This window comes from Ptychodera flava, chromosome 4 (genome assembly GCF_041260155.1).
Source record: "Ptychodera flava strain L36383 chromosome 4, AS_Pfla_20210202, whole genome shotgun sequence".
Classification (NCBI taxonomy): Eukaryota; Metazoa; Hemichordata; class Enteropneusta; family Ptychoderidae; genus Ptychodera; species Ptychodera flava.
In genome coordinates this window covers 24,193,884-24,218,739 of record NC_091931.1, presented here as the reverse complement: position 1 = coordinate 24,218,739, position 24,856 = coordinate 24,193,884, and the positions used below count along the sequence as shown (strand labels likewise).

The window sequence follows — 24,856 nt, the reverse complement described above, 5'->3', positions numbered from 1 at the left end:
ATCTGCTTTTGACGTCTGCTGAATAAAGATAAACATAGATATTGATTGGTGCAGTGGGTGAAGGCAGGAAACACTTAAATTGTGTTTTTAGAAAGGCATCTCTCTCACTCTCTCTCTCTCTCTCTCTCTCTCTCTCTCTCTCTCTCCCTCCCTCCCTCCCTCCCTCCCTCCCTCCCTCCCATCACTTTCTTTCAGTCTTCACATCTCCACACTCAATCTCACCTGGTTCAGCTTTACTTTTGAAAACTCTGTACAGCCTGGTTACCAGGAAACCAAACTCATCCTCTGCAGCATCACATAATGCTCCTATCATTCTGGCCAATGAAATCTCTCCACCGACACTTGTCAGCCTGCTGTAATCTGTAAATAAAAATCTGAACACGCAGAGAAAACAGAATTAAACATGATGCCACTACTTTGTCCAAAGGAAGTAAAAAATTTCAGTTGCAATTATGAATAAATTACCTTCTCTCATAACGTTTTCTTAATATACAATCATTTGAACTATGACAACAACGTCCATAAGTTGGTCATGGGGGTTACAGTGCCACCAAGTGGTGACGGTTCTCTCACCTTATTGGAAGAGCTTTAGTTGTACTGCTTGGCAGCTGTGGAGGATTACAGAAACACACTTTCAGCAGCAGTGTCAGATAGCCGAGGTGCCTGGCCAAGGCTGAACTGAAAGAACGCAATAACCTCCACTGTCTCCTCCGGGATGCAAAATGTAAAATTACTGCGAAAAATTGAGAGAGATAAGAGGTTATCTTCAAAATCTCCTGTGTTTGATATCAAAGTGAGTGTATTTGGATTGGATACAAGATATAGCAATGAAGGAGATAGAGTCATGTGATCCAAATTTTGTACCTGTTGTGATATCAACATGTCATATGAAACATGATAAAGTTTACATTATTTCACAAAAAATCAGATAAAATTTCAGTCACTTGCATTTCTAAAATGTGCCATAGAAAAACTTTGGAGAATACAAATATCTTATTTTGAGCAGACGATATTTTGATTGGCAAAAGTTCTCATTCTTCTGAACAATGTGTATGTATCATGCCCTCAGGAGACTGTATCTATAACATATTTATTTTCAGTTTGTTTTTCTGTCAATGGCAAGTTCTTGTTCTACTTCCAAAGCACATTGAGACACTAACTATTTAGCTTGCCCACACAGTGTCTGTACAATGTACTGTAAAATGTACTGTTATTGTTTACAACTGAATTCACTTGTCAATAAAATCAATGTAGTCTTCAAACGTACAGGCTGAGTTGGCAAGCCGAATACTGTGTATCTCGAGATGCTTTTGGCAGTAGAACATAAAACTGCAAATTATCAAAAGTTACAGCCACAGGCCATTTCATGTCAAGGATAGCAGATACACAGAGTATATTTTAGTTTGTCTATCATCTGCAGTGGGCAAACAAGTCTTACTCTCCTTCCCTGTATTATTGGTTTTCCATCTGTTTTGCTTTGATGTCCACAAATTATCCCTCTATTGATTCTCCTGATCTTATTTACATGTCTAAAAATTTCCTGTTTCAGCTATATTTCTTGTGAACTGCAACTCCAAGGCTTTTCCACACAATAAAGGGAGCAGAAAAAAAGAGTCAGGTCTCTGATAAAAGAGTTGTAAAAACTTCTATGTTACTGAGCCCAGTATCATCACATTAACCCTTTGAGTGCTGTAATTTTTGCCCTCAAAATTTTAGTGCAACATTTTACCAATTTTTACAAATTTTTCTGTAATTTTTTGGATAATTTTTGATCAAATGGACACAGCTTATCATTGACTACAGCTTTTGATCAAAATTTTGGGAACATTTTGAAAAAAAAAATTGTCTGGATATGAAAAAAATTGGCTGCATTATATTTTATAAAGGCGACAAAAATTGACTTTGGCACTCAAAATGTTCAGCAAGTGATAGGAAAAATATATTAAGACTGAATTTGTACAGAAATATGAGACAAGGGAATCAGCTTTGACTTACCGAGAAGTATAAGTAATATTGCAGCTGTAGTAACACCTAGGGAAATGCCCAGTACGTAACCCACTGTCAACCCAAGGACAAGGCCAACAATGATACCCAGTATGACGGCAATGATGACTGACAACCATGACAGTTTGTACATTGGTGCTATATCTTGCTCCGCAAACAGTCGCATCTCATCTGAAAGGTATGGAAGAAAACAACAACCACATGAATGTTGCGTACTTAAACAGCTGGGATTAAATTGTTCTACAGAAATCAAAACAATGAACAATTACCATACTCATTTCTAATGGATTTCTCAACCATCCATGGACTTCCTCATCACTCAAGATTTGTCTGTCTATCATAGAGAATACGCTAAGTCTAAATGTTCGGATGTCTCTGGCTCTGCTCATGTATCTGTTACTGTACATTCACTGTTTCTGCCAACGTAGAGTGTATATGTCTTTCCTCAATTCCTAAAACTAACAATAAACACTAGTCAAACTTTCCTTTGCAGTAAACTAGCCAGCTTGAATTAAATGTTAAAAGACAGACTTGCATTAAAGCCAAAAAGCTGGGGTAGTGTTCAAAAACTGCTGGCCAATTAACCCTTTACCTGCAAAGTTCATATTTCACCATCTGGCCAAGTTCGTTAAAATTTAGTGACGCACATACGTTCCATTTGGTGCATTTTAACAAAAAATTCAACCTTTGAAGGCCCCTGAAATCACAGATACTGTAAACATGATTTTTATGGACGAAAGCTGTTGGAACAGATCAAGCAAATGGGTGGAAATACGTATGGTTTTGGCTCAATACTGCTCTTCACTGAGTTGGCTGATGGGGAAGTGATACTATCTGGCAGGAAATGGGCTAATATACCGCTTTTGTTTCTAAGTTTACATCAAACCTCCACTGACCTTGCAGTTTCTTGAGCAGGAACGACTTCCCACTGCCCCACCTGGCAAACAATCCCACTGTGATTGGTGGAGACAACGTCGGCTCACTGAGTATGTCAGCCAATGAGCTGCTGTACAAGTCACTCAGTAGACTCTGCTCATCCTCTGTTGCACTGAAACTTTCTGTCATTTCAAAGATAAAGGATCATATTATTGTCAGTATATGTTACAATTATTTAAGGTAGAACATGTCTTGCAGACAAATATTCGGACTTCATTTTTCACAATACTTTTCTGGTCTACCACTTGTGTAGGCTCATTTTAAAGCTCTTGGTGTGAATAAACTCCATTGTCTCATTCATAGACTTTAAAGTCTATGTCTCATTTCAGTGAAATCAAACAATTTATTTTTACCCATAGACTTACAAAACCATAGCGGTCATTTTGAATGTCAAATATTGGTAAATTTGAGGTAATTTGTTGCCATAGCTCTAAAATGTGCCTGGTAATTTTCAATTTGAAAGAGAATGGTTATAAGTTTCTTTGAGGAAAGTTTGAGAAAAAGTTAAAGTCTGTCAATTTCGAGATGCATTCTACATAATGTTGATCATGATTCTCTTCTGTCTATGACTATCTCCAAAAGATTTGAGGGCTATGTCTGAGGGGACAGACTCCCCTGCTTTCAATCATAACAATACAGGAAATGTTTTGAAAGTGTCAAAACTCAAAGTATCATGATATAAAACACAGAAATGACTTACTTGCACCAAATATTTGCGTGAGTATGCTCTTGTGGTGTGTGCAGTCTATGTTGTACGGAGTTTCCCCAGCTCTGTTTTGTCTGTACAACAGACGTCCATCTTTTGGGTTCCTCAATAAGAGTTCTGAAATAGCTTTGTGTCTGCCCCTGATAGCAATATGCAGTGGGGTGTCACCTTTCTGTGAACGAATTCAGATTTTGATGTTTTGTTTACATCGCATGATACCATATCTTGACACTTTTGTTCATTTCATTCTCAAAATCGCCTAATTGGCACAAAATATCACATAGAACACCCTGCTGTAAATTTCTTATATCTCATTCTGAATGTTACTATGGAATATCCCGAGGTAAATGCTTGCAACGAACATGTTTTTGTTACCCAACAGCATGAACAGCACCACCATACTAAAAGAAAAGAGGTACCTTTTGTTTTTATTTTACGACGTAAAGTTAATGTTGAATGTTACAGCAGGATTAAACTTTGTACTGAATTTATTACCCTCAATAAAATTTTCAGCAAAAATTAGTTATCATCTGAATATTCTGTAACAATACATAAATTAAATTAAATTAAATTAAATTAAAGCAAATTAAAGATCAATCATTACTTAATGATAGAGATTAAGACAGCCCAGCTGATGACGTGAAGATTAGAGAACTTCTCATAAAAGTGACATAAAAATCCCAAAACCGGTACTTTAATTGAGGAGAAATTAAAAACGGGATGATCCTACATATCGCAAAGTGAAGTAAATTTCACCCTCAGCGCATGGGATGCTATTCTTGGCTTCAAGGTCAAAGGTCACATAAATACTTCACCTTGTCTGCAGCAGACACTTTGGCTCCTCCATCAAGCAGTAGTCTCACCATCTTACTGTTTCTGTTTCTGACAGCTTTGATGAGTGGCGTTTCATGTTCCTGTAATGATACACAGTTTTATCGTACATGTACCAATATGCTGCACGCATCACCCAAGAAATTCGTGATTGAGATCAGAGATTTACAAAATATTTCATACTCTCTATAAAACTTTAGGCTGTTATTCTTTAAAGCAGATGTGATAAAAAATCTGCGATAACTAGCTTCTTAAGTTTAAATACAGTGAAAAAGTAAAAACTCACCTTGTTGTAGATTTCAGTGTTTGGGCCACACTCCAATATGGCTGCAGTCATATCCATGTTACCTTTCTCCACAGCCCAGTGAAGAGCAGTTTTTCGTTCCTGTGGAAAGTCAAAATTTTGAGATCACACAGTCGGAAAATGTAAGAGACCTTTCAACTTGGTGATTTGATGGTGTTCACTCGACTTGGAAGTGGCACAAATTGCCATATGCCTGAAGCTACCCCAAGCCTATTGTCGATGTTGAGAAGCAAATGTCTTTCATCACGACGGAACAATGTTCGTATTTGTTGTTGCTGAAATACATCTTTGAATACTGCTGAAGATAATGCAGCATGTGTGACAACGTAAAGCATGCTCCTTCCATACTTTAGGGAAGAGCCACCATTAAGGTAGTACGCACCTCGAAAGTGAAAGACTTAGACTTTTGCTCTAACTTTCCTCAAGGAATCTTTCAATCATTCTCTTTCAAAATCAAGAATAAAAATAGGGGTCACCGTGCAAATTTTGGTACTAGAGAAACAAATTACCCTAGATTTACCAATATTAGAAATTCAAAATGGCCGCCATCCCTGTGTAAACTCCATGGAGAAAAATAAAAATTTTCAAATTTCGAAAAACTAAACTGGGTGAAAGTTTTCTTTCACCAAGAGCTTTAAAATGAGCCCCCACATGTGGTATATCAGAAGAGAATTGTAAAAGTGTGAGAGTCCGAATATCTGTCCCCGAGGTGCGTTCTACCTTTACTGAAAAGACCAGCTGATTTTTAACCGCAGAACAGCACAAAGAGTACTTGGATGTTTCATCCTCACCATAACATCTTTTTCATCCCCATCATGATCAAATTATACTGAACAATACCGCACATTTAGGAGCACAAGGTATGGACCTAAAATGTCATACATTCAGTTTTCAATCACCTTCTATTGGTTCCTTACTTCTAAACTATTGACTCACCGCTCCAACGACATCAACATCTACAAACTTTTCAATGAGGAGCCGGACCACTTCAGAGTGTCCACCCCTCACAGCGCTGATGAGGATTGAATCTCCATTCTGAAAAACAAACATCATGGACAAAAGTTAATCCACATTTAAGATATGAGGAACAAGTAGTCAATATTTGTATTGCACAATATCATATCTCACTCTATGCAGAGTTTTTAGAATTTCTTTACATCGACAAACAGCTCACACCTACACTTTCAAGGTTTATCTGTTTGTCCGTGGTTCTGATGGGCTTTTGGAAATATTTGATAGTTTCTGAAATTTTACTTAAAATTAGAGTCAAACTAAAAGGAATTTCGTTCATCATTTCAGAAATGCAATTTTTGCCTTGACAGTTAGCCAAATCAGTTCAAATGAGAGGCTGTTCACATCCCACAAAGCTTACGATTGATTTTGGATAAAATGAATCTTTATAAATCGACTTATGTTCTCATTTTTAAAGTGAGAAAGTTGTTGTATGAATACTTTTGCTTCGAAAATAATTTTCCCTGGTTTCAAAATCTGTCTTTAATTTTTCCTCCACTCAGAGACAGATCAACAGATTTATTATGTAAGATCTGAGGTACATGAATCTTCTTCATGGAAAATGAGTTACTATCTCTGGATCTGTACATTTAACAACTGTTATTAATATAATTCTATGCACATTAAAGTGGCACTCCCATTTGGTAACATTTTTAAAACACATTTTTTTAGTGCCAACGGTCGATATTTGACGTGGCGACTGCGCGCGGATCGCGAGATATCGATAAAAACATGTCTTCAAAAAAGTAAAAGTTTGAATTCCGGTGGTCCACCTAAATTCAGCTTCCGAACATCGAACGTTCGGCACTGGGGCCATTGTCAACTAAGCTATGGAGTACGAGTCTACACTGACGCTGCTGTACGCCACAGTACCACTTGCCTCGGTGATCGGTCATGCCCGGTGGGAGAAAGCTGAGTCTTACTGACTTGGTGATAAAACTAGTGAAAAACAATTTTTGCTGATTCCACCAGAATTCGCATAGGTGACTAGCCCAGTTACGTGCGGTTGATACATAGCGGCCACCGCGTGGTATGCATAGACGCATACCACGCGCGCGGCGAACCACACGTACTGTGTGGCAGACGACAAAATGTAGTCATCGGAGGTGGCTAATATTTAACACGTAAAAACTTATGTTTATGTGGTATTGGTTAAAAATATAATACAACTGATTTAGAATAATGACAACGACAAAGCTAAGAAGAAGTTTTCAAAAACTGACCTGTGGTAAAGGCATAATGCTGTATATAAAGTCTTCGCAGTGGGAGGTAAAATTGCGTCGTTCGAACTTATTATGGACTCCCTAGAATATCGTCAATCAGCACAACAACAAACCTTCGGTGGATTTCGCGTCATAATCAGAAACGATCGTAAAACTTCGGGATTTGAAAAATACGCTCGGGAAATGACATGCTTTTATCGATATCTCGCGATCCGCGCGCAGTCGCCACGTCAAATATCGACCGTTGGCATTAAAAAAATGTGTTTTACAGTTATGCTCAACGGAAAGTAGACGATGAGATTAAATGATACCTTACTCAATTACTAATTTACATCAGACACTTTATTTCTAAAACTACACTAGTACCTCACAATATTGCTTGCGAGCGGCAAGTTCTCAAAGACAAGAATAACAAATACCAGACCTAAATGATTCCTTAACATAACAGTCGCTTGCCCGCTTCTCTGCCGACATGAGTGCCTTATCTCTTTCCACTGGTTTATTGCCGTAATCTTATACCACGATACTAATTACACAGCGACAAAAAGACAACTGTAGTTCTTGCTGAAATGTCGGCAGAGAAGCAGGCAAGCGACTGTTATGTTAAGGAATCATTTAGGTCTGGTATTTGTTATTCTTGTCTTTGAGAACTTGCCGCTCGCAAGCAATATTGTGAGGTACTAGTGTAGTTTTAGAAATAAAGTGTCTGATGTAAATTAGTAATTGAGTAAGGTATCATTTAATCTCATCGTCTACTTTCCGTTGAGCATAACTGTAAAATGTTACCAAATGGGAGTGCCTCTTTAATAAGTCAGGAATCAAGATTTAGATACAGATAGCTGCTGATAAAGGACATGTGTACACAGTAAAGTACAACCCATCTGTCTCTCTCTCTCCTCTCTCTCTCTCTCTCTCTCTCTCTCTCTCTCTCTCTCTCTCAACCACACTAGCACAATACACTATGCACAGCTTATTAGACTGACTGCGATCAAGGATTTGTTACTACATAGAGCAACATCCATGCAACATTTGTGGCTGCTAGCAGAAATTCAGACAACATTTTTGTTCTTTGTCCACCTGTTTTTATTAACTTCACCTTTTGTAGTATCATAGAACAAATTCACCATTTCTGTCAATGTAATGTCCAAAGATCTAGTTGATATTCTCGGACAAATACTTATTTTTGCACACAATAGGGGAACTGTGATGTCATCAGGAATCCGAGCTGTGACAGAAATTGTAACTCACTCTGTCCTGTAAATTGACATAGGCACCGTTGTTCAGCAGAGCATCAACAATTGTCGTGTGGCCTTCTTTAGCAGCGATACTCAATGCCGTATGACCGTTCTGAAACATAAAAGGAAAAATAACACATTCAAAAATCTAGAAATGATAAAAATAAAACTACTTAGTTTCACAGCATGTGCTCATACTCTAGTTTATTACCTCTTTCTTAAAATTCAGACACAATCAATCTTTGTAATGAGATACTGTACATAAAATTGATTGTAATAAGTATGTAATACCTGCCTCAAAAGAGACTGACACCATCAGCCATATTAATTGATTTACATGTTCACATACACTCACTCTCTCTCTCCCTCATACACAAATGCTCTCTCTCTCTCTCTCTCTCTCTCTCTCTCTCTCTCTCTCTCTCTCTCTCTCTCTCTCTCTCTGACCTTATTTCTGATCAAAATGTACACCTCCAGAGGGGTACAAAATTCTTCATGCTAGTATAAATCTGTTGACTTGGGAGGCGTCCAATTGTTACTGGTAATACATAAAAACAGCCACCCTCTGGCAATTGCCAATAATAGCACGGTATGTCAAGAACCCTGTAATCTTCAGGGTTGCCTAAATTAAATTCAGAAGATGAAGACAAAATATAAATTCCTACCATGTCTACAGCATTGCAGTGAGGATTTCTCTCTAAGATCTCCCTGACACATTCTAGGTAGCCCCCTTTTGTTGCTGCAATTAACGGTGTCCAAGAACGCTGCAAAAGAGGAAAACACATTTGAGGCTCAGCGCAGAAACAAAACGGACACAGGTTTGTTACTCACCACAAGAAATACCAGTGCCAAGTTCTGTCATATGATACCTTTTAACAGAATTGGAAAGGTATGAAAATTCTAAATCACAAAACTTTGCAATCAAAAATACACACAGGTTTTGAGATGTCTGACAGACGATCACTGAGATGTATAATTGTACAAAGACTCACCATGCCAGCGATGTCAACATCTGCATTTGCATCGAGCAGTTTCTGTATGCAGCGGACGTGACCTTTCCTAGCTGCCCAAACAAGGGATGTTGTACCATGCTAGGGGCAAGCAAAAAAAGAAAATTTCTGTGAGAAAGTCATGGACTGCTGTTTGTGTAAGCATAAATAATTACTGACCAATCTGCATTGTCTTGATTCAACGACATAACCAATGAAGCCATGCATACCAATACTCAGCTCCTGTAATGGTTAAAAATACGACTGTAACACACTGTGGATATTGAATTGACAAAAAAAATCGTCTTTGGAAAGTTTCTACAAGGATTAGATCAAGCATACCTTGTCTGATGCATCAACCTTGGCTCCATGCTCCAACAGTAGTTCAACTATTTCCCAGTGACCACGACCGGACGCCCACACTATTGGCATCATACCATGCTGGAAAGTGGCAAACATCATTTTTCAAATAAAATTGCACATATCACTTATGTTTAAACTCCTTACTATTTGCAGATGATGTCAGACCTTACAGTTTGGTAGTATTTGCTTCTATATAAATTTTATTTTATTTTATTTTTATTTTTATTTCATTTCATCTTATTTCATTTCAAGAGTGACGAGGGAAGAAAGTCCTATTTACCTGGGCTTGTATGTTAGGATTGGCATCATTTTCCAAAAGAACCCTGGCGACCTCGGTGTGACCTTTGTAACTGGCCCACATCAAGGCTGTCCACTCTCCCTGAAATATTCAACAATGTGGAGGTTAAAAAAACTTACAAAGTGTGCATCATTATTGGCCAATAAATGTTCTCCAAGTGCTGGACCGTAAGTACTGGACGTCTTGTTTGACACACAATACTGCTACCCTGGAAAGACAAAATCTGGCATCACTATGATTTTCAAAATGCAACTCTTTATTGTTGGTAGGCATTTCCATGTTGTCCAAGCAACATCCCTTCTTGATAATACATATGCATAGTGGGATATTGAACACCAGTAGCATATTGCAACAGGGATTTTGTCCTCCATATATTAGTCTAGATCTCAACATCGTCTTTCAGCCTTTGTCCCATCGGCCCAAAGACGATGTCGAGATCCACACCAGGACAGAAGCAGAAATTTCTACCTACGGTGCTTCTAATCATCAATCACTCACAGCATAAAATTCTCTGGAATACCTATTAACCTATCTTGACAGATATTGTGCATTGAAGCAAATACACATTGGCACTTTCGTGATCTCACAGCGTGGTAGCTTTGTATTGTAAACCACACTCGAAGAACATTCACTATACACTTTTTGCCATCATTGCAAGGAGTATGCCACCTTCAGTAGTGTTGAAATGTGACACAAATTAATGTACAGCCCCTGACCTATGGAATAAAATGTCCTATGATAAGTCTTATGACCGAGTTGGCATGGTGACAATCAATAATGACACTCCTTTTTATTTAAAAGTGATATTTACTTTGCACTTAAAGTGTTATATAATTCTACTTGCAATAATTCTTCCATACCAAAAGTACCAAAATTTCAAACTCGTTTTCTCTTCTAGCAAAAATACCCACCTCTTATCAAAAAACAACATACTTGCAATAATTGTTCCATACCAAAAGTACCAAATTTCAAAATTGTTTTCTCTTCTAGCAAAAAGACCACCTCTTATCAAAAACGACATAAGAAACCGATCGTCGCATTTTCTAAACTAACATGGCTTAACTCAAGTTAAAGTGTGAGTCCTGCCACATTTTGAGACTTTTTCGTTTGACTTGGGGCGTATACTCTAGTTCTGGTTGTCGATGAAATTGGTATTAATAAAACAAACATTTGCACACAAACTGAAGCTTATTTGAGCGGTTTTTAGACGGTTGTATTATGTTATTTCGACGAAAACACGAGAAAAGTTGCACTTTTCGATTTCAATCATGGCGACATTTTCCGGAAATTGCCGAGCTCGCCCCGTTTTGGCGTAAGTAGCTGTGACGTCACTAATAGAACGGGTGATGGCGACTTCGTGCATTGACTATGGAGATAGTGATAATTTCATGAGTGAAAGCAGTGCAACTGAGAATGTCATCGTCATAGAAGATATGACAAAGCTGTTCAGAATTTACAGGCCTGCAAATTTTAACAGTCGGAACCTAAACCTAAACAAGAACAAGAGCGGAACTCTTGTTGACCGTCGCGTCTGTGACAAGCCCACCATGACTACAGTCAAACACAACAGTGCACTGTACTACCATACACACAACCGCAAGCTACCAAAATATAAATATGTCTGGAGTTGCCATCCAACCTTATTATTACTTCTCAACACAAATTGCCTCGTTCAAAATCTGTATATAAAAATTTGAATTACGCCATGACGCTTGTAGATAAATGTAGTAGAGATCAAGTTGAAAATTGTCCACCGTTCATAACACACATCTTTCCTATCAACAGCTGCAAGTGGAACAGGCTGAGGGTCATGTTAAGCATAAACACCAAAGGTAGTATTCTCGCCGCAAAATCTTCAGTTTGGCGTTATAAAACCTCACATGAACATTGGCACTTTTAAAAATATGTGACCGTAAAGACATGTCTAGCCAAATTCTCGGGAAGAGATAAATTAAAATTGACATGATGTAAATATCGGGCACACTGGCACCCGAGGCCGGGCGGCTCAGCTGGCCATTTCTGTGACGGAGTGATCAGCTACGCTTCCGCAGTTTTTTTTCTTGATTAAGTGTCAGCGATATAAAGCACAGTGTTCATTGTTTCATGACTGCAAAATTCTCAAAGAAGCTAAAATATTTTAGGGGAGACTTAGTCGAGCAGAAGGGAACAGATGACGACAACGCGACTGCTTCGTCAACGGTATAAACTTCTTTGCTACAGTGCGTTGTGTCACTGTTACTGGCAGCGCCGTGCTGTATATTATACACAACATATCGTTCAGTCTCGCAAAGAGTCAGTCAATCAATACGTAAACTTTTTAGGAATATAAAATTAGATATCTCCTAACGTTACTAATTATAGAGTCACACCTGCATGAGATCTAGTACTTGTATTCATTTATTTATTTACAATCAGTTTCGTAAAGCAGCTGAATCGGCGATCAGTCTTGGGGGATGTAAACACGGCCATACTTCTCCGCGGCCCCCGCATCCTTGACATGTTTTGGGCAACCTGTCGCAGTCTTGCTGCTGTTCTCGATCTTGTCCACAGTTGATGATGATACACGCGAACGCTTTCTGGTGACAATAGTCGTACTGGTACGGCATTGCGATCACATAATCGATGTAGTAGCTCCAGGAATTAAAGTCTATCTTACCGTACATCTGGCTTCCGAACCGTGTTTATTCAACGCGAAGTCACGGCACTCGAAAATGTGCACCGCAGAAACCGCTTGTCTGAATGCCTCTTTTCCGACCCTTTCTTGTAATTTTGGCAAATGCGGCTAATACGGCATCCTAAAATGCAATAAACTGACAATGGCTGCAGTTACTTCAGCCACCAAAAGCGTAACTTCTCACCATGTTGAAGCCACAGCGGTAAGCATTCGCTATGGCCGAGGTGAACACACTCACTCGTACGTTCTATTAGTTACGTCATTTCCGGTGGCAATGCCCGCGAATTCCGAAACGACCCGAATGGCAGCTAACTTCAAAGTCGCACAACATATTGCGTTTTTATAATATTTAACCGCGTCGTTTCATTTGGGTGATGCATTTATTTGATAAAGTAGGGGTGGCAAAATCATATAGCATGGCTCATTTTAAGCAAAATTAACTTTGAATTTATGCGGGACATACACTTTAAGAATATTTTAATACCTGCAAAATACACGTAAATGATTTTCCATTTTTAAAACTTGCAGGTATTATGCAACAAAATTCATCTCAATGATGATGTTATTAGCCACCAGCAATACCCAGGATTTTTACTTAACGAAAATTCTACCCAAAATAGTAGAGGACTGTACAGACATCATTGAGAAAAAAAATGCTGATGTATCATGTTCTGATAACTGTACACAGTAGGGCTACAGCCCTTTGCAGTTAAATGGGAAGTTGCAGGACCGTGGGCACACAATAGGGGATTACTGATGACGCAGCCATTGGCATACACTGGGTGGGAGTTTTTGAATTCTCATAGCATCGCTTTGATTGGATGATTAATTTGAATAATCATGATGGGCATTTTCAAGACAAATGCAAAGAGGGGTCAAATGGTTGTACAGTGAACACATTTTGAAACATATGCGTTCTCTGACAAAAAAAAGGGAACATTTATTCAGTTTATTTTTTACTCAAGTTTAGTCGCTACATATTCACAGATATATCATATGCAAGATTCAATGACAATGAACGCCTGAAACATGGCAAAATTATGGGATTCTGGGACCAGACACCTCACATCCAATCAGTAGCGTGACTTTTTTACATTTTTGCATAGATTTACGATAATCCGGCTTTTATAGGGGAAGTTCCTGTTTAATGCAATCAATTTATGTCATTGATTTCGACAACAACTGCTTTTGATGATGATTTTGACACACACGGAAAATTTGCAGGAGTTTTACAATTATAATCCTGTGAGCTGTTATAAATTTTTTTTCACCGTCAGGCCTCAAATCTGAAACCAGTGGTTAGGAATAGGGCAGGTGTCAACAACATTCACAGGAAGCAAAATGTTCAAGTTTACACAGAGCCACTCTTTGCAGTACGTGTCAAAGCCAAGTTTTAAAGCCAAGTTTTCTGACATAGAATTTAAGCTGACAACAGTACCGGTATATGATCATACGCGAGAAATATGCATGCAACTTACCATGTCTTTGTGTTCAAAATCAGCCCCTTTGTCCAGAAGATGTGCCACGATGTCAACATGGCCCTGCCTGGCAGCACACAGCAGAGCCGTCCACTTGTCCTGTTATTAATTTTAACAAATGCAGACGTAAAAATTAGTCAGGGAGTGAGTTGTTTCTCTTCATCTCAACAGTTAATATACCCTTTCCACAGAAGAGAGAAGTTGGCATAAATTAGGAAAAGTTTTTCTTTACCCAAGGGAACACTTTTACACTTTAATTACCTCTGAAAAAGTTACTTTAATATCATGATTAATTTATCAGTGCAATGTTCAGCACATGGTCTGAACCCATGGACTCAGGTGATGAAATGGTCATCCGCAGTGAAGTAAATACTTATCGACTGTACTGAACATGTAAATCAAGCCCCTCACATCATCTTCAGCGTCCACGTCAGCTCCTCTTGAGGTTAGCTCATGGACAATGGCGGTCTGCCCTCTATCTGCTGCAAACATAAGGCATGTCTGTCCATTCTGTGGGAAGACCAGGAGTGCATAGGTTATCACAAAAACTTCAAATTCAGTTGCTAGAATTGGCAAATGTAACAATCACATAATATTACATTTCCTAAAATCGCCAAAATAACAAAGAATGCTTGCCGTATTACATACACATTAGGGTACCTCAGACTACATCAGACATGGAGCTTCATTCCAAGACTTGAGGTTCAACAAAATTTGAATTTGCACAAACCAATGGTAGCTTTAAGGTATACAGTTACCAGTAATCTAAATATGCCCATATATGGTCAAAGGGACGTTCCTTGGTATTCAAAATGCCCATGTGAGGGCGCTGTTTTCAAAAAGCGGCCACCCGCTTAAAATCTGTGCTTGATTAGATTTGCTCTTTCCATGGTAACTGTGGCAAAATTGGAACAGGTGAGTGACAGTATACCTTTAATTGACACTATCACTTATCAGCTTGATGCACTGTATCCCCCACACATCTGAAAAACTCATCTGACCTTCTGACTTTCAACTTGAAAATAATCATTTTTGCTGAATACAGATTATCTCACTGTGAGCACTGGCCTATAGGAGTGTTCGGTACAGGTGCACTTTTCATGCTTGTTCTGAACAGAATTATTTTTACAAACTTGCCTTTGATCACATTCATAAACAATAACGGCATACTGTACACTTATTCATTGTGTGTAATATACAGCAGATATTGAGAGGATGGCAAAACAAGGGTGAGCTCATTACATGGTCTGAGATCCAGAGCAACCAGTATTTGTGGCTTGAATGAAGGATTTGTAATTCAAAGAACTATAAAGTCTTGTTCACTGTGAATAATGACAAAGAATCAGTGCCTGGCTAGAAAGTACCACTCACGATGCAAGATCACATAGGGCTACCATGAGTCATCATTGCGTGCACTGGAATACAGGAGTGATGTAAAAGCCGGCAAAGAAATGCACGGCAGAGGAGATTCTTGATTATACCTACCTCATCCTTTTCATCCACTGTTGCCTGCCTTTCAAGTAGGTGAACCACAGCTGAAAGATCTCCATTGGCGATGTAACCAAACAAACTTTGGGCTAGCAGTGACATGCTCACTGGGAGGAAGAAAGCAAAAAATCTGAATACCATATAAGACCTTTAAAACATGAAAATACAATATGAGTACCTGTTTATCAATACAGATAACCTACTGTTTCTAATTATCCCTCCAATAACCAGCATGTCATTTTAACACACATACATTGTACTCCTTGAGTTGTGGTGCGCCTATTGTTCTACCGTACGGTAATGTATATTTCAAGTTACTGTTTGCTCATCGTTATATTCTCTCACTGGTTTCTCTATCAGTGAAAACATTTTGCTTTCTGTTCAATCTTATAAGTATTATTCTTTTTTGCCCAAATGGAATTTTTCCATGGAATGATAAAACGATCTAGTGTATCTATCCCTGGCTTGGTACACAATAGTTTTGGGACCAAAAATGATTATAGTGAAATGATTTACGATGAAACAGAACTTCAGGATACTATACAAAAAAGACTATACATGTATATTCTTATAGTTTCATTGTCTTGTTGATCACAATACAAAGTTAACGTATATCAACATTGTTGTACGCATAAATTAAAGTGAAAATTTGCTGGTAGATTTTGGATAGGATAACACCATCATTCAAGAATACCATGCATTGTATTTTATCCGTACTGAATTTATTTTGTTCAGCTTTTTTCTCTGGAAACGGCAAATTTCAAAGACTAAATCTGGAATTTGAATCGACCACCTTACAAACAAAACCATGATGTGCATAGACGCACGTAGAAATGCGTGTAGTTCCGCTTGAGTTTGCACATGTGCGTTTGTTTGCACCATCATCATGTGATCCCCTTGGTGTAGTGAGTGTATAAAATACTGTGCGTCCTTTTTATTCCAGAGTAGAACCATTGCCTAATCACTACCATGTATAGACATTATCCTATATCCAAGCCAAAGCTGAGGACAGGTTTGGAACACCTGACAAACCACAACACCTGTATAGTTTATGGTTACGTAATCCCTCCATTCATCTATTTAAAGGGGGTAATCGAGGCTGCGGCAACTGTGCCTGACTTTCGTGTCACTGCCACCATCTTGGACCATTGACAGAACAATCATACTCCCTCAACAAAACCCAGCCAGGTGACAACTATTACTGGTAGGCAACATAATATGCCTGACTGTTTCATGGAGGGACTGCAGCAGCCCTTTTTTCATTATCCCTTGATACAATCCACTGTCTTTTTTGATCTCATGGTAAAAAATTGGATGACTTTTGAGGGACGTGTTTGAAATTTATTAAGTTTAACAGAGGGAGTGTGCTCTTTCCCTGATGCAATTCATGTTCCATTTGTTACACTAACTCTCTCACGCATTTTCCAGTACATTTTATGTTCTGTCTGTAAAACAGAATTTCTTGTTCAACTCAAATAAAAATCATGGCAAAATGCCCATTGTAAAGCTTGTTGATGTAATCGGCATGTATTTAGTATATTCAGTGTGTCGGAAAGAGCAATGTTTTTCAACATTATCCCATTAAGCTACCATCTTGGACCATTGACAGTACAATCGTACACAAATTCTTCAAATGAAAAACTTTTGTTTGAAATCTATGAAAGCAACATTCTTGCAACAAGTTTGAGTGTAAAAATGCATGACAACACTTGAGATGAACAGAACACTGGAGTACCAGGGTAGTTGTTATATCTGATTCCACTGTGACAATGGATGAACGGGAACTCAGAATTGGTCGGAAAGCTACTTAATTGGACAGTAGCACATTATGTAGATTTTTATCTACATATGATGGAGGTAGAATAAATAATCATCACAACTAATGTAGTCCCCATTTAAAGTCTTTGTTTCCAAATGATTTACATGTATTCTTCCCCTACCCGACGATTAGTGACTGCATCCGAGTCAATTCAGAATGCATGAGAAAAGCAGGTTTGTGTACAATATGGGAATTACAGTACTGTCCTCGTCCGAGTATAAGCCCCTGCTCCTGTATAAGTCCCCCCTACTGATTTCAGAGGATTTTTAAAAATGCATTACATCCGTGACATAAGCCCCTACCCTAGTGTAACTCAAAAAAAATGTCACTTCTGTATTCAGAGATTGTATAATCAATTTCTTTGGATGTGTAAGTCAATTTTGAAAGCGATAGAAAGATCGAGTGGTGTTGAAAAAAATCGTGCATAAAATTGGCATAAATTAAGCATCCATGGCTTAGATAACATGGGGTTGCTCGAGTATAAGCCCCTCCCCTAGTTTTACCACCGTTTTGTGTTGCCGAATCAGGGGCTGATACTCGGACAAGTACGGTAATTGTGCCTCAGACTCATGTATAGGTTTGCCCATGCATACGGTACATGTAGTGATGGAGGAGATAACATCAAATTGATGGCAATGCAGCTTTTCCACTGGAAATCCAAGGTATGGCATTTAAAAATAATAGCTGCACTTTTTGAAGCTGAATTCTTTTTGACTAAGTAACATCTGAAATGTGGTCTTTTGGGAAAAATGAAGTGCCAGTCACCAGCTTTCAACCGACCAGTATACATATCTCAAAAGCATAAAGCATGATCAATGTTTAGGCATTGCTTCCTTTCACACAGTTTTTGTTACTTTCTGCACCCAAATCGATCCATTGTCAGAATCCCTTGCTTCTTAACCACTTCTGGATGAAGCTACAAGTACTTTTACTGTAAACAATTATTCAGCACTGCAGTAAAAGTCATGAACAATTCCAAAGGAACTTTATTTGTATGCTAGCTATAACTGAAAATAACCCTTTTCCTGCCAGACAATCTCACTTCCCCATCTGTCAAGTCGGTAAAAATGAGCCAAACCCATAAGTATTTTCACCCGGTTGGCTGGGTATGTTATAGCAGCTTTAGTCTGTGAAAACTACGTTTCAGTATCTGTTTTCAGAGGGCTTCAACTGTTCAATTTTTTGGTCAGAAGGCAACACATAGGACATGTTATGCTTCACTAGGTTTAACCAACTTGACCTGATGGTGACCTATGAACTTTGCGGGATTAAGGGTTACGCAAAGAGCAGTCGCAATCATCATCCCTTCATTGTCTGGTTGATTGTGTCTCCTTCTCCTTCTAATGCCGTGTGAATTCCAATTTTCGCAAATTTCAAATTCTCACACTCAAGATTTTAATATTTTTCCTACAAAAGGACAATGAACATTTTGATGAATATCATACACCAGTGCTATGCCCTGTGAAAGACAACACTACAAGTAATATTAAGAATTGAGAACCAGTAGTTCATTGCTGCCTGTTGGATTATCTTGATGTTGCGAATTTCATTTCAATACACCCATACATAAAAAAATTTCAAAGTTAAAGTATTCTCTGTGGCTGTATGGTTTGGGGAAAATGGCAGCTGTAAAATTGCATAATATTACATGTAGGTATCACCAGACAATGAGGGGACGATTTCAGGGGATGACAAAGGTCAAGTTGATAGCATGCATGCACACTCACACGTGGCCTTATCGGACTATGTGTGAACCATATAGTGCGTTCTTTTGAAATATTTCTGAGATCTTCATTTACATGTAAAAGCAGCTTTACAGCAATGCTTGTACAAGAACACTGTATTTTGGAAACTTTTGGACATATTCAAAAGATTATTAAAGAAATTACAACATTATTGGAACATGACATGACAGTAACTCTCATAATTCACAGATCTATACACAGAGGTTTTGTGCTTGCCTTGTTTCGGCTCAAAAAGCGAAACCAAAATATGACCTCTACTGCAGCTTCAAACAAAATTCATGGTACACATACAGATGACAACTTTTATGTAGACCAACACACTTGCCACAGCACCTATTGTAAATTGTAAGCATGGTTCAACCACAAAAAGTGACAGAGAGATTGTATACCAGTAGTACTTCAGGCAAACATGTACCTCCCAATCCAAATCTAAACGTTCAATATTGTAATATTCATCCACTTTTCTTATCATTTGTTAAGTTTTATCCAACCATAAAACAAAAGTCTACAAAGGCTCGGGTGACAGAAACAGATGAAAATCACCTAACAAAGTAAGTTCCCCACATACAGTTATATGCTGAAAGTAAAATCAGTCAGGGGATCATCAAAATTTTCACCATTCCCTTTTGTAGCGGTTCAACCTCACCTACCAGTAGAATACGACACCATTTTACCAAAAGTTGGTGGTGGTAGCATGTAGAAACATCTTTCTCATTCTCCCTGTAAACCAAGTTACAGTTAATTTATGTCCGACTCTCCAAAACTGACACCTTTCTCTTGCTGTGGTTCATGAACATGGCAAGAGGTTGGCGAACTATGGTACCATTTCTGAGTACAATATGTTATTTAGATCGGGCTAAATATCGTAATTATCGGATATATCGCTGGGAAAAAACTAGACCCCTCGGACCCGAGCTAAACTTCAGCTAAATTAGAAAGTTTAGAACGCTATTTAGATCGGGCTAAATGTCGTAATTATCGGATATATTGCTGGAAAAAATTTTGGAGGGCCGAGCTAAACCAGCTAAATTAGAAAGTTTAGAACGCTATTTAGATCGGGCTAAATATCGTAATTATCGGATATATCGCTGGAAAAAAAATTCGACTCGTAAGTGCCGAGCTAAACTCCAGCTAAATTAGAAAGTTTAGATTTAGATTTAGGCATTTCTAATTTAGCTTTCTAAACTTCTAACTAAACTTTCTAAAAACAATAAAACACATTTCCGCACCTTACTGAACAGAGAGGTGCCTAGACCCTATACTTAGATTGCTTACGGCCTCAAGGCGTGCCTAGAGGCATGAAGGCCGTAAGCGAAGTATAGGGTCCAGGCAAACAGAGAGTGGGCTGGCTTCAAATTGCAGCGACAATGGAACTACAGATAACAGCATGGAGACAGGAAAGGATTCTCTTATGTTATACTGTGGCGCATATACGCCTTCTTTTAATTGTGGGCCAATGTGTTAATAGATAAAAAAAATCACATTTCAATAGATTTGGGCTCACCTGAGGAACAACTGGAGCGACTGCGCCGAATCCTGGGCAACTTCACAAAGGCTGGACACATAGCTAGACCACATAATATCACAACCCTGCTTCAACAAGACACTTTCTGTACCTCAATTTCAACAGTTTTCATTGAACATATGCTTTTCCAATGCTGACACTGATCCACATTGTCAGCCTGGGAGGGAATGGCATCGAATTAAATTTTCCATAGTACAGTATCAGGCATTGAGCAAATCAAAACAGTCCAAAGTTTCAAAACCAAATTCAGTTGCCGGTGATAGATATTATCCATTTCACTAGCCAAACTTGAAATACAGTAGGATGGGGGATTCTCATGTTAATTATTTGGTACATACCACTATATGTGGGTGTGTCTGACACACATCATTACTGAAATGAATCATGCCACAGAAGCATTACATGAAGTTTAGCCAGTAACAGCCTTGTCTTTAAATTATAGCCAAAAGGTTTTCCAATGAACAGCGTGTAACTTTGCAACTCACCGTACGTGAAGTTTCTAAATACCCAATGCCCTGTGGTTTTCAGTAAATGGATGATTCCAAGGCTTACCCCTTGATTGTTACTGATACTAAACAAACAAGAGGTGTGGAATCACCTGGAAAGTGGCACTGAAGTTCAATGGCAAACTCATGATGTCCACATGACACATTGACCTAATTAATTATGCATACATTTACAGGCACTGCCCTTTAACAGCTATTATTTGTGATTTATTTTCCAAAGTCAGGTAGAGTGGAAAGAAGGGAAACATACAAAAAAATCCTTTCAAATTCACAGTGCTAGTATCAGTATTAATTGTTGGCAAAACCGAAACGCCTCTAAATAGTTTCTTTAGAGCGCTGCTCACTCCAAATTCTGATGAGCTGGAATATGGTTGCATTGATGTAACCACAGTCTCTCCACACAGGAAGAACATTCATGCAGAGATAGCATGGCTTGGAAACTTAATAGAGAGCTATGGAGAAAAGGTAAGGATCCGTTCAGGTATTATCATCCAACCAAAACCATGATTAGATATTAGAAGCTTGTTTCATTTGAGAAAGGCCAAGGATAATGTTGGTCCAACTCCAGCAGGGAAGGGGAGGGAGGGGGGGGGGGTCCAACTTTGTCTTCAAATCTGGGAACACAACTGATTCAATTATTGCCACTGGCACTTGAGGGCTCTGTTTCAAATCAAGGTCACCAAACAAAGTGATTTTTTGTAAGTGAATGTTTAAAGTCATCAGCTGGTAAACAGTATTGATTTCCTGCAGACTGTCTTGCACGTAATGCTAAGTTAACTACAAAGATTGCTCATCTTTGTGGCCTTGTGTATTGGGTCAAGTGTTTGATAGAGCAAAGTGGCACAGCCACAGGATGGAAAGTGTTTTGTGATATGATGCAGTACACTAGACCTTACATAGCCTATTACCGTTGCAACAATCTCCTTTTTCTATTAGCCATGCCATTACAGATAAATCTAGTGTACAAACACATAGAAGATAACTGCCAGAGCATTTCATAAATGAGAGTGCAAAATGTTGAATGCTGGTTCATGGAATATTCAATGCAGCATTCAAGCCACAGCGAAAACCGTATCATGCATGTAACCTAAAAATAAAACCATTTATCTATGTCTAGGATTAGGAAGCTTATCGGCTGACCACAGACAGTCATAGGCAGAGTATAAATCTGTCTGTCTGACTGACTGACATGACTGACAGCACATCCACACATGGTCCCTCTACAACACTACAAGCCTTGGAAGTTCAAAATCAGTGCACATTGTCCATTCTGAATTTGCGGAAAAGTCAGCACAGGCAAGATTTTTTTCTTGGGCACATTTAGAATACAATAATTGAAAATTGTTATGATTCTCAATAATATCAACTCGAGAAAATGACGAAAAAGAAGAAACTTGGTGCTTTTCTTGGGATGTGGAACATTGAAAATCACGGTGACTTCTGCACTGTCTTTTAAATTTTGACAGATTCAATAAGATGGTATTTCAAAATGATATATTTACAGTATGATATTATAATTTGTTCAGCATATTTTGAAGAAAGACACTCAATGGTATTCAAATATTACAGTGTTTTGCTTTAAATGTTGCAGCTTGGCTTGTTCTTCCAGAAACCATTTTGCTATATCACAGTCCTTCTATCACCAGGAGGGGATGTGGCTTTGTACAGTGAGTGAGTATCACCAGAAACATGAACTTGATAACAATGCATTGTTGTGGATTTTCTGGTAAAGTGGTGGCTAATTTGCATAACAATAATGTTATATATAGTTTCTATTGTTTACCAAAAATTAAAGAGTGGCAACCACCACTCTATAATTGCTCTGGGTATAACACTGTCATTAACATATGAAAAGATCACTCCATAAACAGGGGAGCCATCCTACTTTTTAAATTTATGATATTCATTATCAAAAGACATGTTTTAACTTTCATCAAGCGCCAAAGTAGCCTAGATACGGTGTTTCCATCAGTCGTTCCATACAAGCAAAATCCCCTTGTGAGCAGAGCCTTACCATTGAATTATGGCAAAGTGACAATGAATACAGAATGACAAAACCACATCTCAGGATCACTGACTGACAATCACAATTATGTTCCTCAATATTAGCAATGGATGACTGTTTTAAGTTGAGAAGGACAGGAGCACTGGCGATTTGGGGCTGAACTTCAACAAAGAAGTTTGAATTCACGAAACAACCATAAATCTCATTAGAGTTGAAACGTTCTTGTCGACAAGGATTGATTAAAGGGAGGCTGTCGTCGGAACTCTGCCCACAGGTTGGTGAACATCGTAAAATTTATGTGGTAGCTATCAGTATGTTGACAATGACATGATGCATCTAGATATCATCATGGGGCTACTACCTGCATCAGGATATCATGCATGCAATACACTGTTTGTAAACAAGAAAGTCACACACTTGCAGCTCCGACGACGGCCTCTCTTTAACTGTTACACAAAGTTGTTCAGGAGCAATCAGAAGCAAATCCAATAACAGAACCTACGAAGTACGTGTGCTCCTTGTGTAGACAAAATACCTGCATAACATCTTATGATCACAATCTGATTGCGAATGTTTAATAAGACACACCTGCAACTACTTTCACCAGCACAGCATGGTTTTATTTCATATTGATAGCAGTCATTCCTCTAAACTTGAAAGAATGTTGTATTTATAGGTAGTTGTCAATATTGAGAAAAAGCTGAATCCCATTCAAGCTCTTGAAAATAAAGTACTGTATGTAACTTATTATCAGGTTTTTGAAACTTTGACTGTAGAGGGCGCTATCTGAAAGTTCTCATTTTGTCATTTATACCGTGTGAAGAGAACAGCTCAGACATACTCCATTTCTATTAATATGATTTTTCTCTCAAACGTGACTTTAAATAAGGAATGTTTACATTACATACACTGGGAAACTAAGCCTCTGTTCATTGTGTTACCAAGTCCCCTTGAGGAGGCGGTCAAGGATCACTGATTTTCGCATTATATCTACTCCACTTAATTAAACATCGTCAGTTTCAATGTTAGATATCCCTGTCTACACAATTTTTTTCCAACTATTTAGCATCGTTGGTGTATGTCAAAAGAATCAGACGCTCCCGAAAAAGTAGGTGTAAACCATGTCAAATGTCAAAACTAAAGCACTGTTAACAGGCCAAACAAACTCTAAAAGACAGATTTTCTGGAGCTCTCTCCCTGTGTTGCTTGGTCAGAGGCATTTTGCAAGTGAACATTGCTGCCATCTTGCTCCTTTTATATCCCCCTCCCCTTGAAATCAGTTACAAGAGTCATATATTTGCTTTGAGAACACATATCACGCTGGGTTTAAGAAAGAATGTCCAGAACATGTTGATCAATTAGTCACAAACTTGACAGAAAACCACTGGATCAAAAGCTTGATCAGTCACATGCTTTTTTGAATAATGACTCTTAAATACTGTTCGAGCTTTTTGAAAATATGTCAATCAACGTGATAAGAATTGACAGTTTGACAATGGTATATCTTTACAACCGGTACATTTCAATACTGACAGTGCATTACCGCGGTGACCTACTTGTTCTTTTCAACAGCCCAAGGTGGTGGTGCCCTTATCACAACTGTATTGTCCATAGCTTAACACAGATCAGCCATTAAATCTGCAGCTCTACCTAAAGAGGGTATGGATTCCTAGTATACTTTTATGCCAATATTCAATATAATTTATCTCAGTAAAA

General features: G+C 38.4%; 2 protein-coding genes across 4 annotated transcripts in view; one reads left to right on the top strand and one right to left on the bottom strand.

Moving 5' to 3' along the window:
* Window positions 1–24,856, bottom strand: part of LOC139131239 (kinase D-interacting substrate of 220 kDa B-like) — a 134,227-nt gene that overhangs the window by 103,139 nt on the left and 6,232 nt on the right. The window contains exons 1-17 of one of the 2 annotated variants that reach the window (XM_070697219.1): window positions 20,609–20,797; window positions 15,538–15,647; window positions 14,464–14,562; window positions 14,053–14,151; window positions 9,883–9,981; window positions 9,582–9,680; window positions 9,243–9,341; window positions 8,916–9,014; window positions 8,264–8,362; window positions 5,718–5,816; window positions 4,764–4,862; window positions 4,462–4,560; window positions 3,641–3,818; window positions 2,901–3,062; window positions 1,996–2,175; window positions 574–733; window positions 223–374 (exon numbers count right to left, since the gene is read on the bottom strand). In XM_070697219.1, the coding sequence (XP_070553320.1) occupies window positions 223–374; window positions 574–733; window positions 1,996–2,175; window positions 2,901–3,062; window positions 3,641–3,818; window positions 4,462–4,560; window positions 4,764–4,862; window positions 5,718–5,816; window positions 8,264–8,362; window positions 8,916–9,014; window positions 9,243–9,341; window positions 9,582–9,680; window positions 9,883–9,981; window positions 14,053–14,151; window positions 14,464–14,562; window positions 15,538–15,647; window positions 20,609–20,669 (1,993 nt within the window). In that variant the 5' untranslated portion in view covers window positions 20,670–20,797. Of the gene's footprint in view, window positions 1–222; window positions 375–573; window positions 734–1,995; window positions 2,176–2,900; window positions 3,063–3,640; window positions 3,819–4,461; window positions 4,561–4,763; window positions 4,863–5,717; window positions 5,817–8,263; window positions 8,363–8,915; window positions 9,015–9,242; window positions 9,342–9,581; window positions 9,681–9,882; window positions 9,982–14,052; window positions 14,152–14,463; window positions 14,563–15,537; window positions 15,648–20,608; window positions 20,798–24,856 lie in introns of those variants that run through there. The other variant, XM_070697220.1, reaches the window with a different exon arrangement.
* LOC139131243 (regulatory factor X-associated protein-like) overlaps window positions 21,458–24,856 on the top strand; it is a 14,277-nt gene continuing 10,878 nt past the window's right edge. Inside the window, exons 1-2 of one of the 2 annotated variants that reach the window (XM_070697228.1) lie at window positions 21,458–21,600; window positions 22,745–22,802. In XM_070697228.1, the coding sequence (XP_070553329.1) occupies window positions 21,590–21,600; window positions 22,745–22,802 (69 nt within the window). In that variant the 5' untranslated portion in view covers window positions 21,458–21,589. The remainder of the gene's footprint in view (window positions 21,601–22,744; window positions 22,803–24,856) is intronic. The other variant, XM_070697227.1, reaches the window with a different exon arrangement.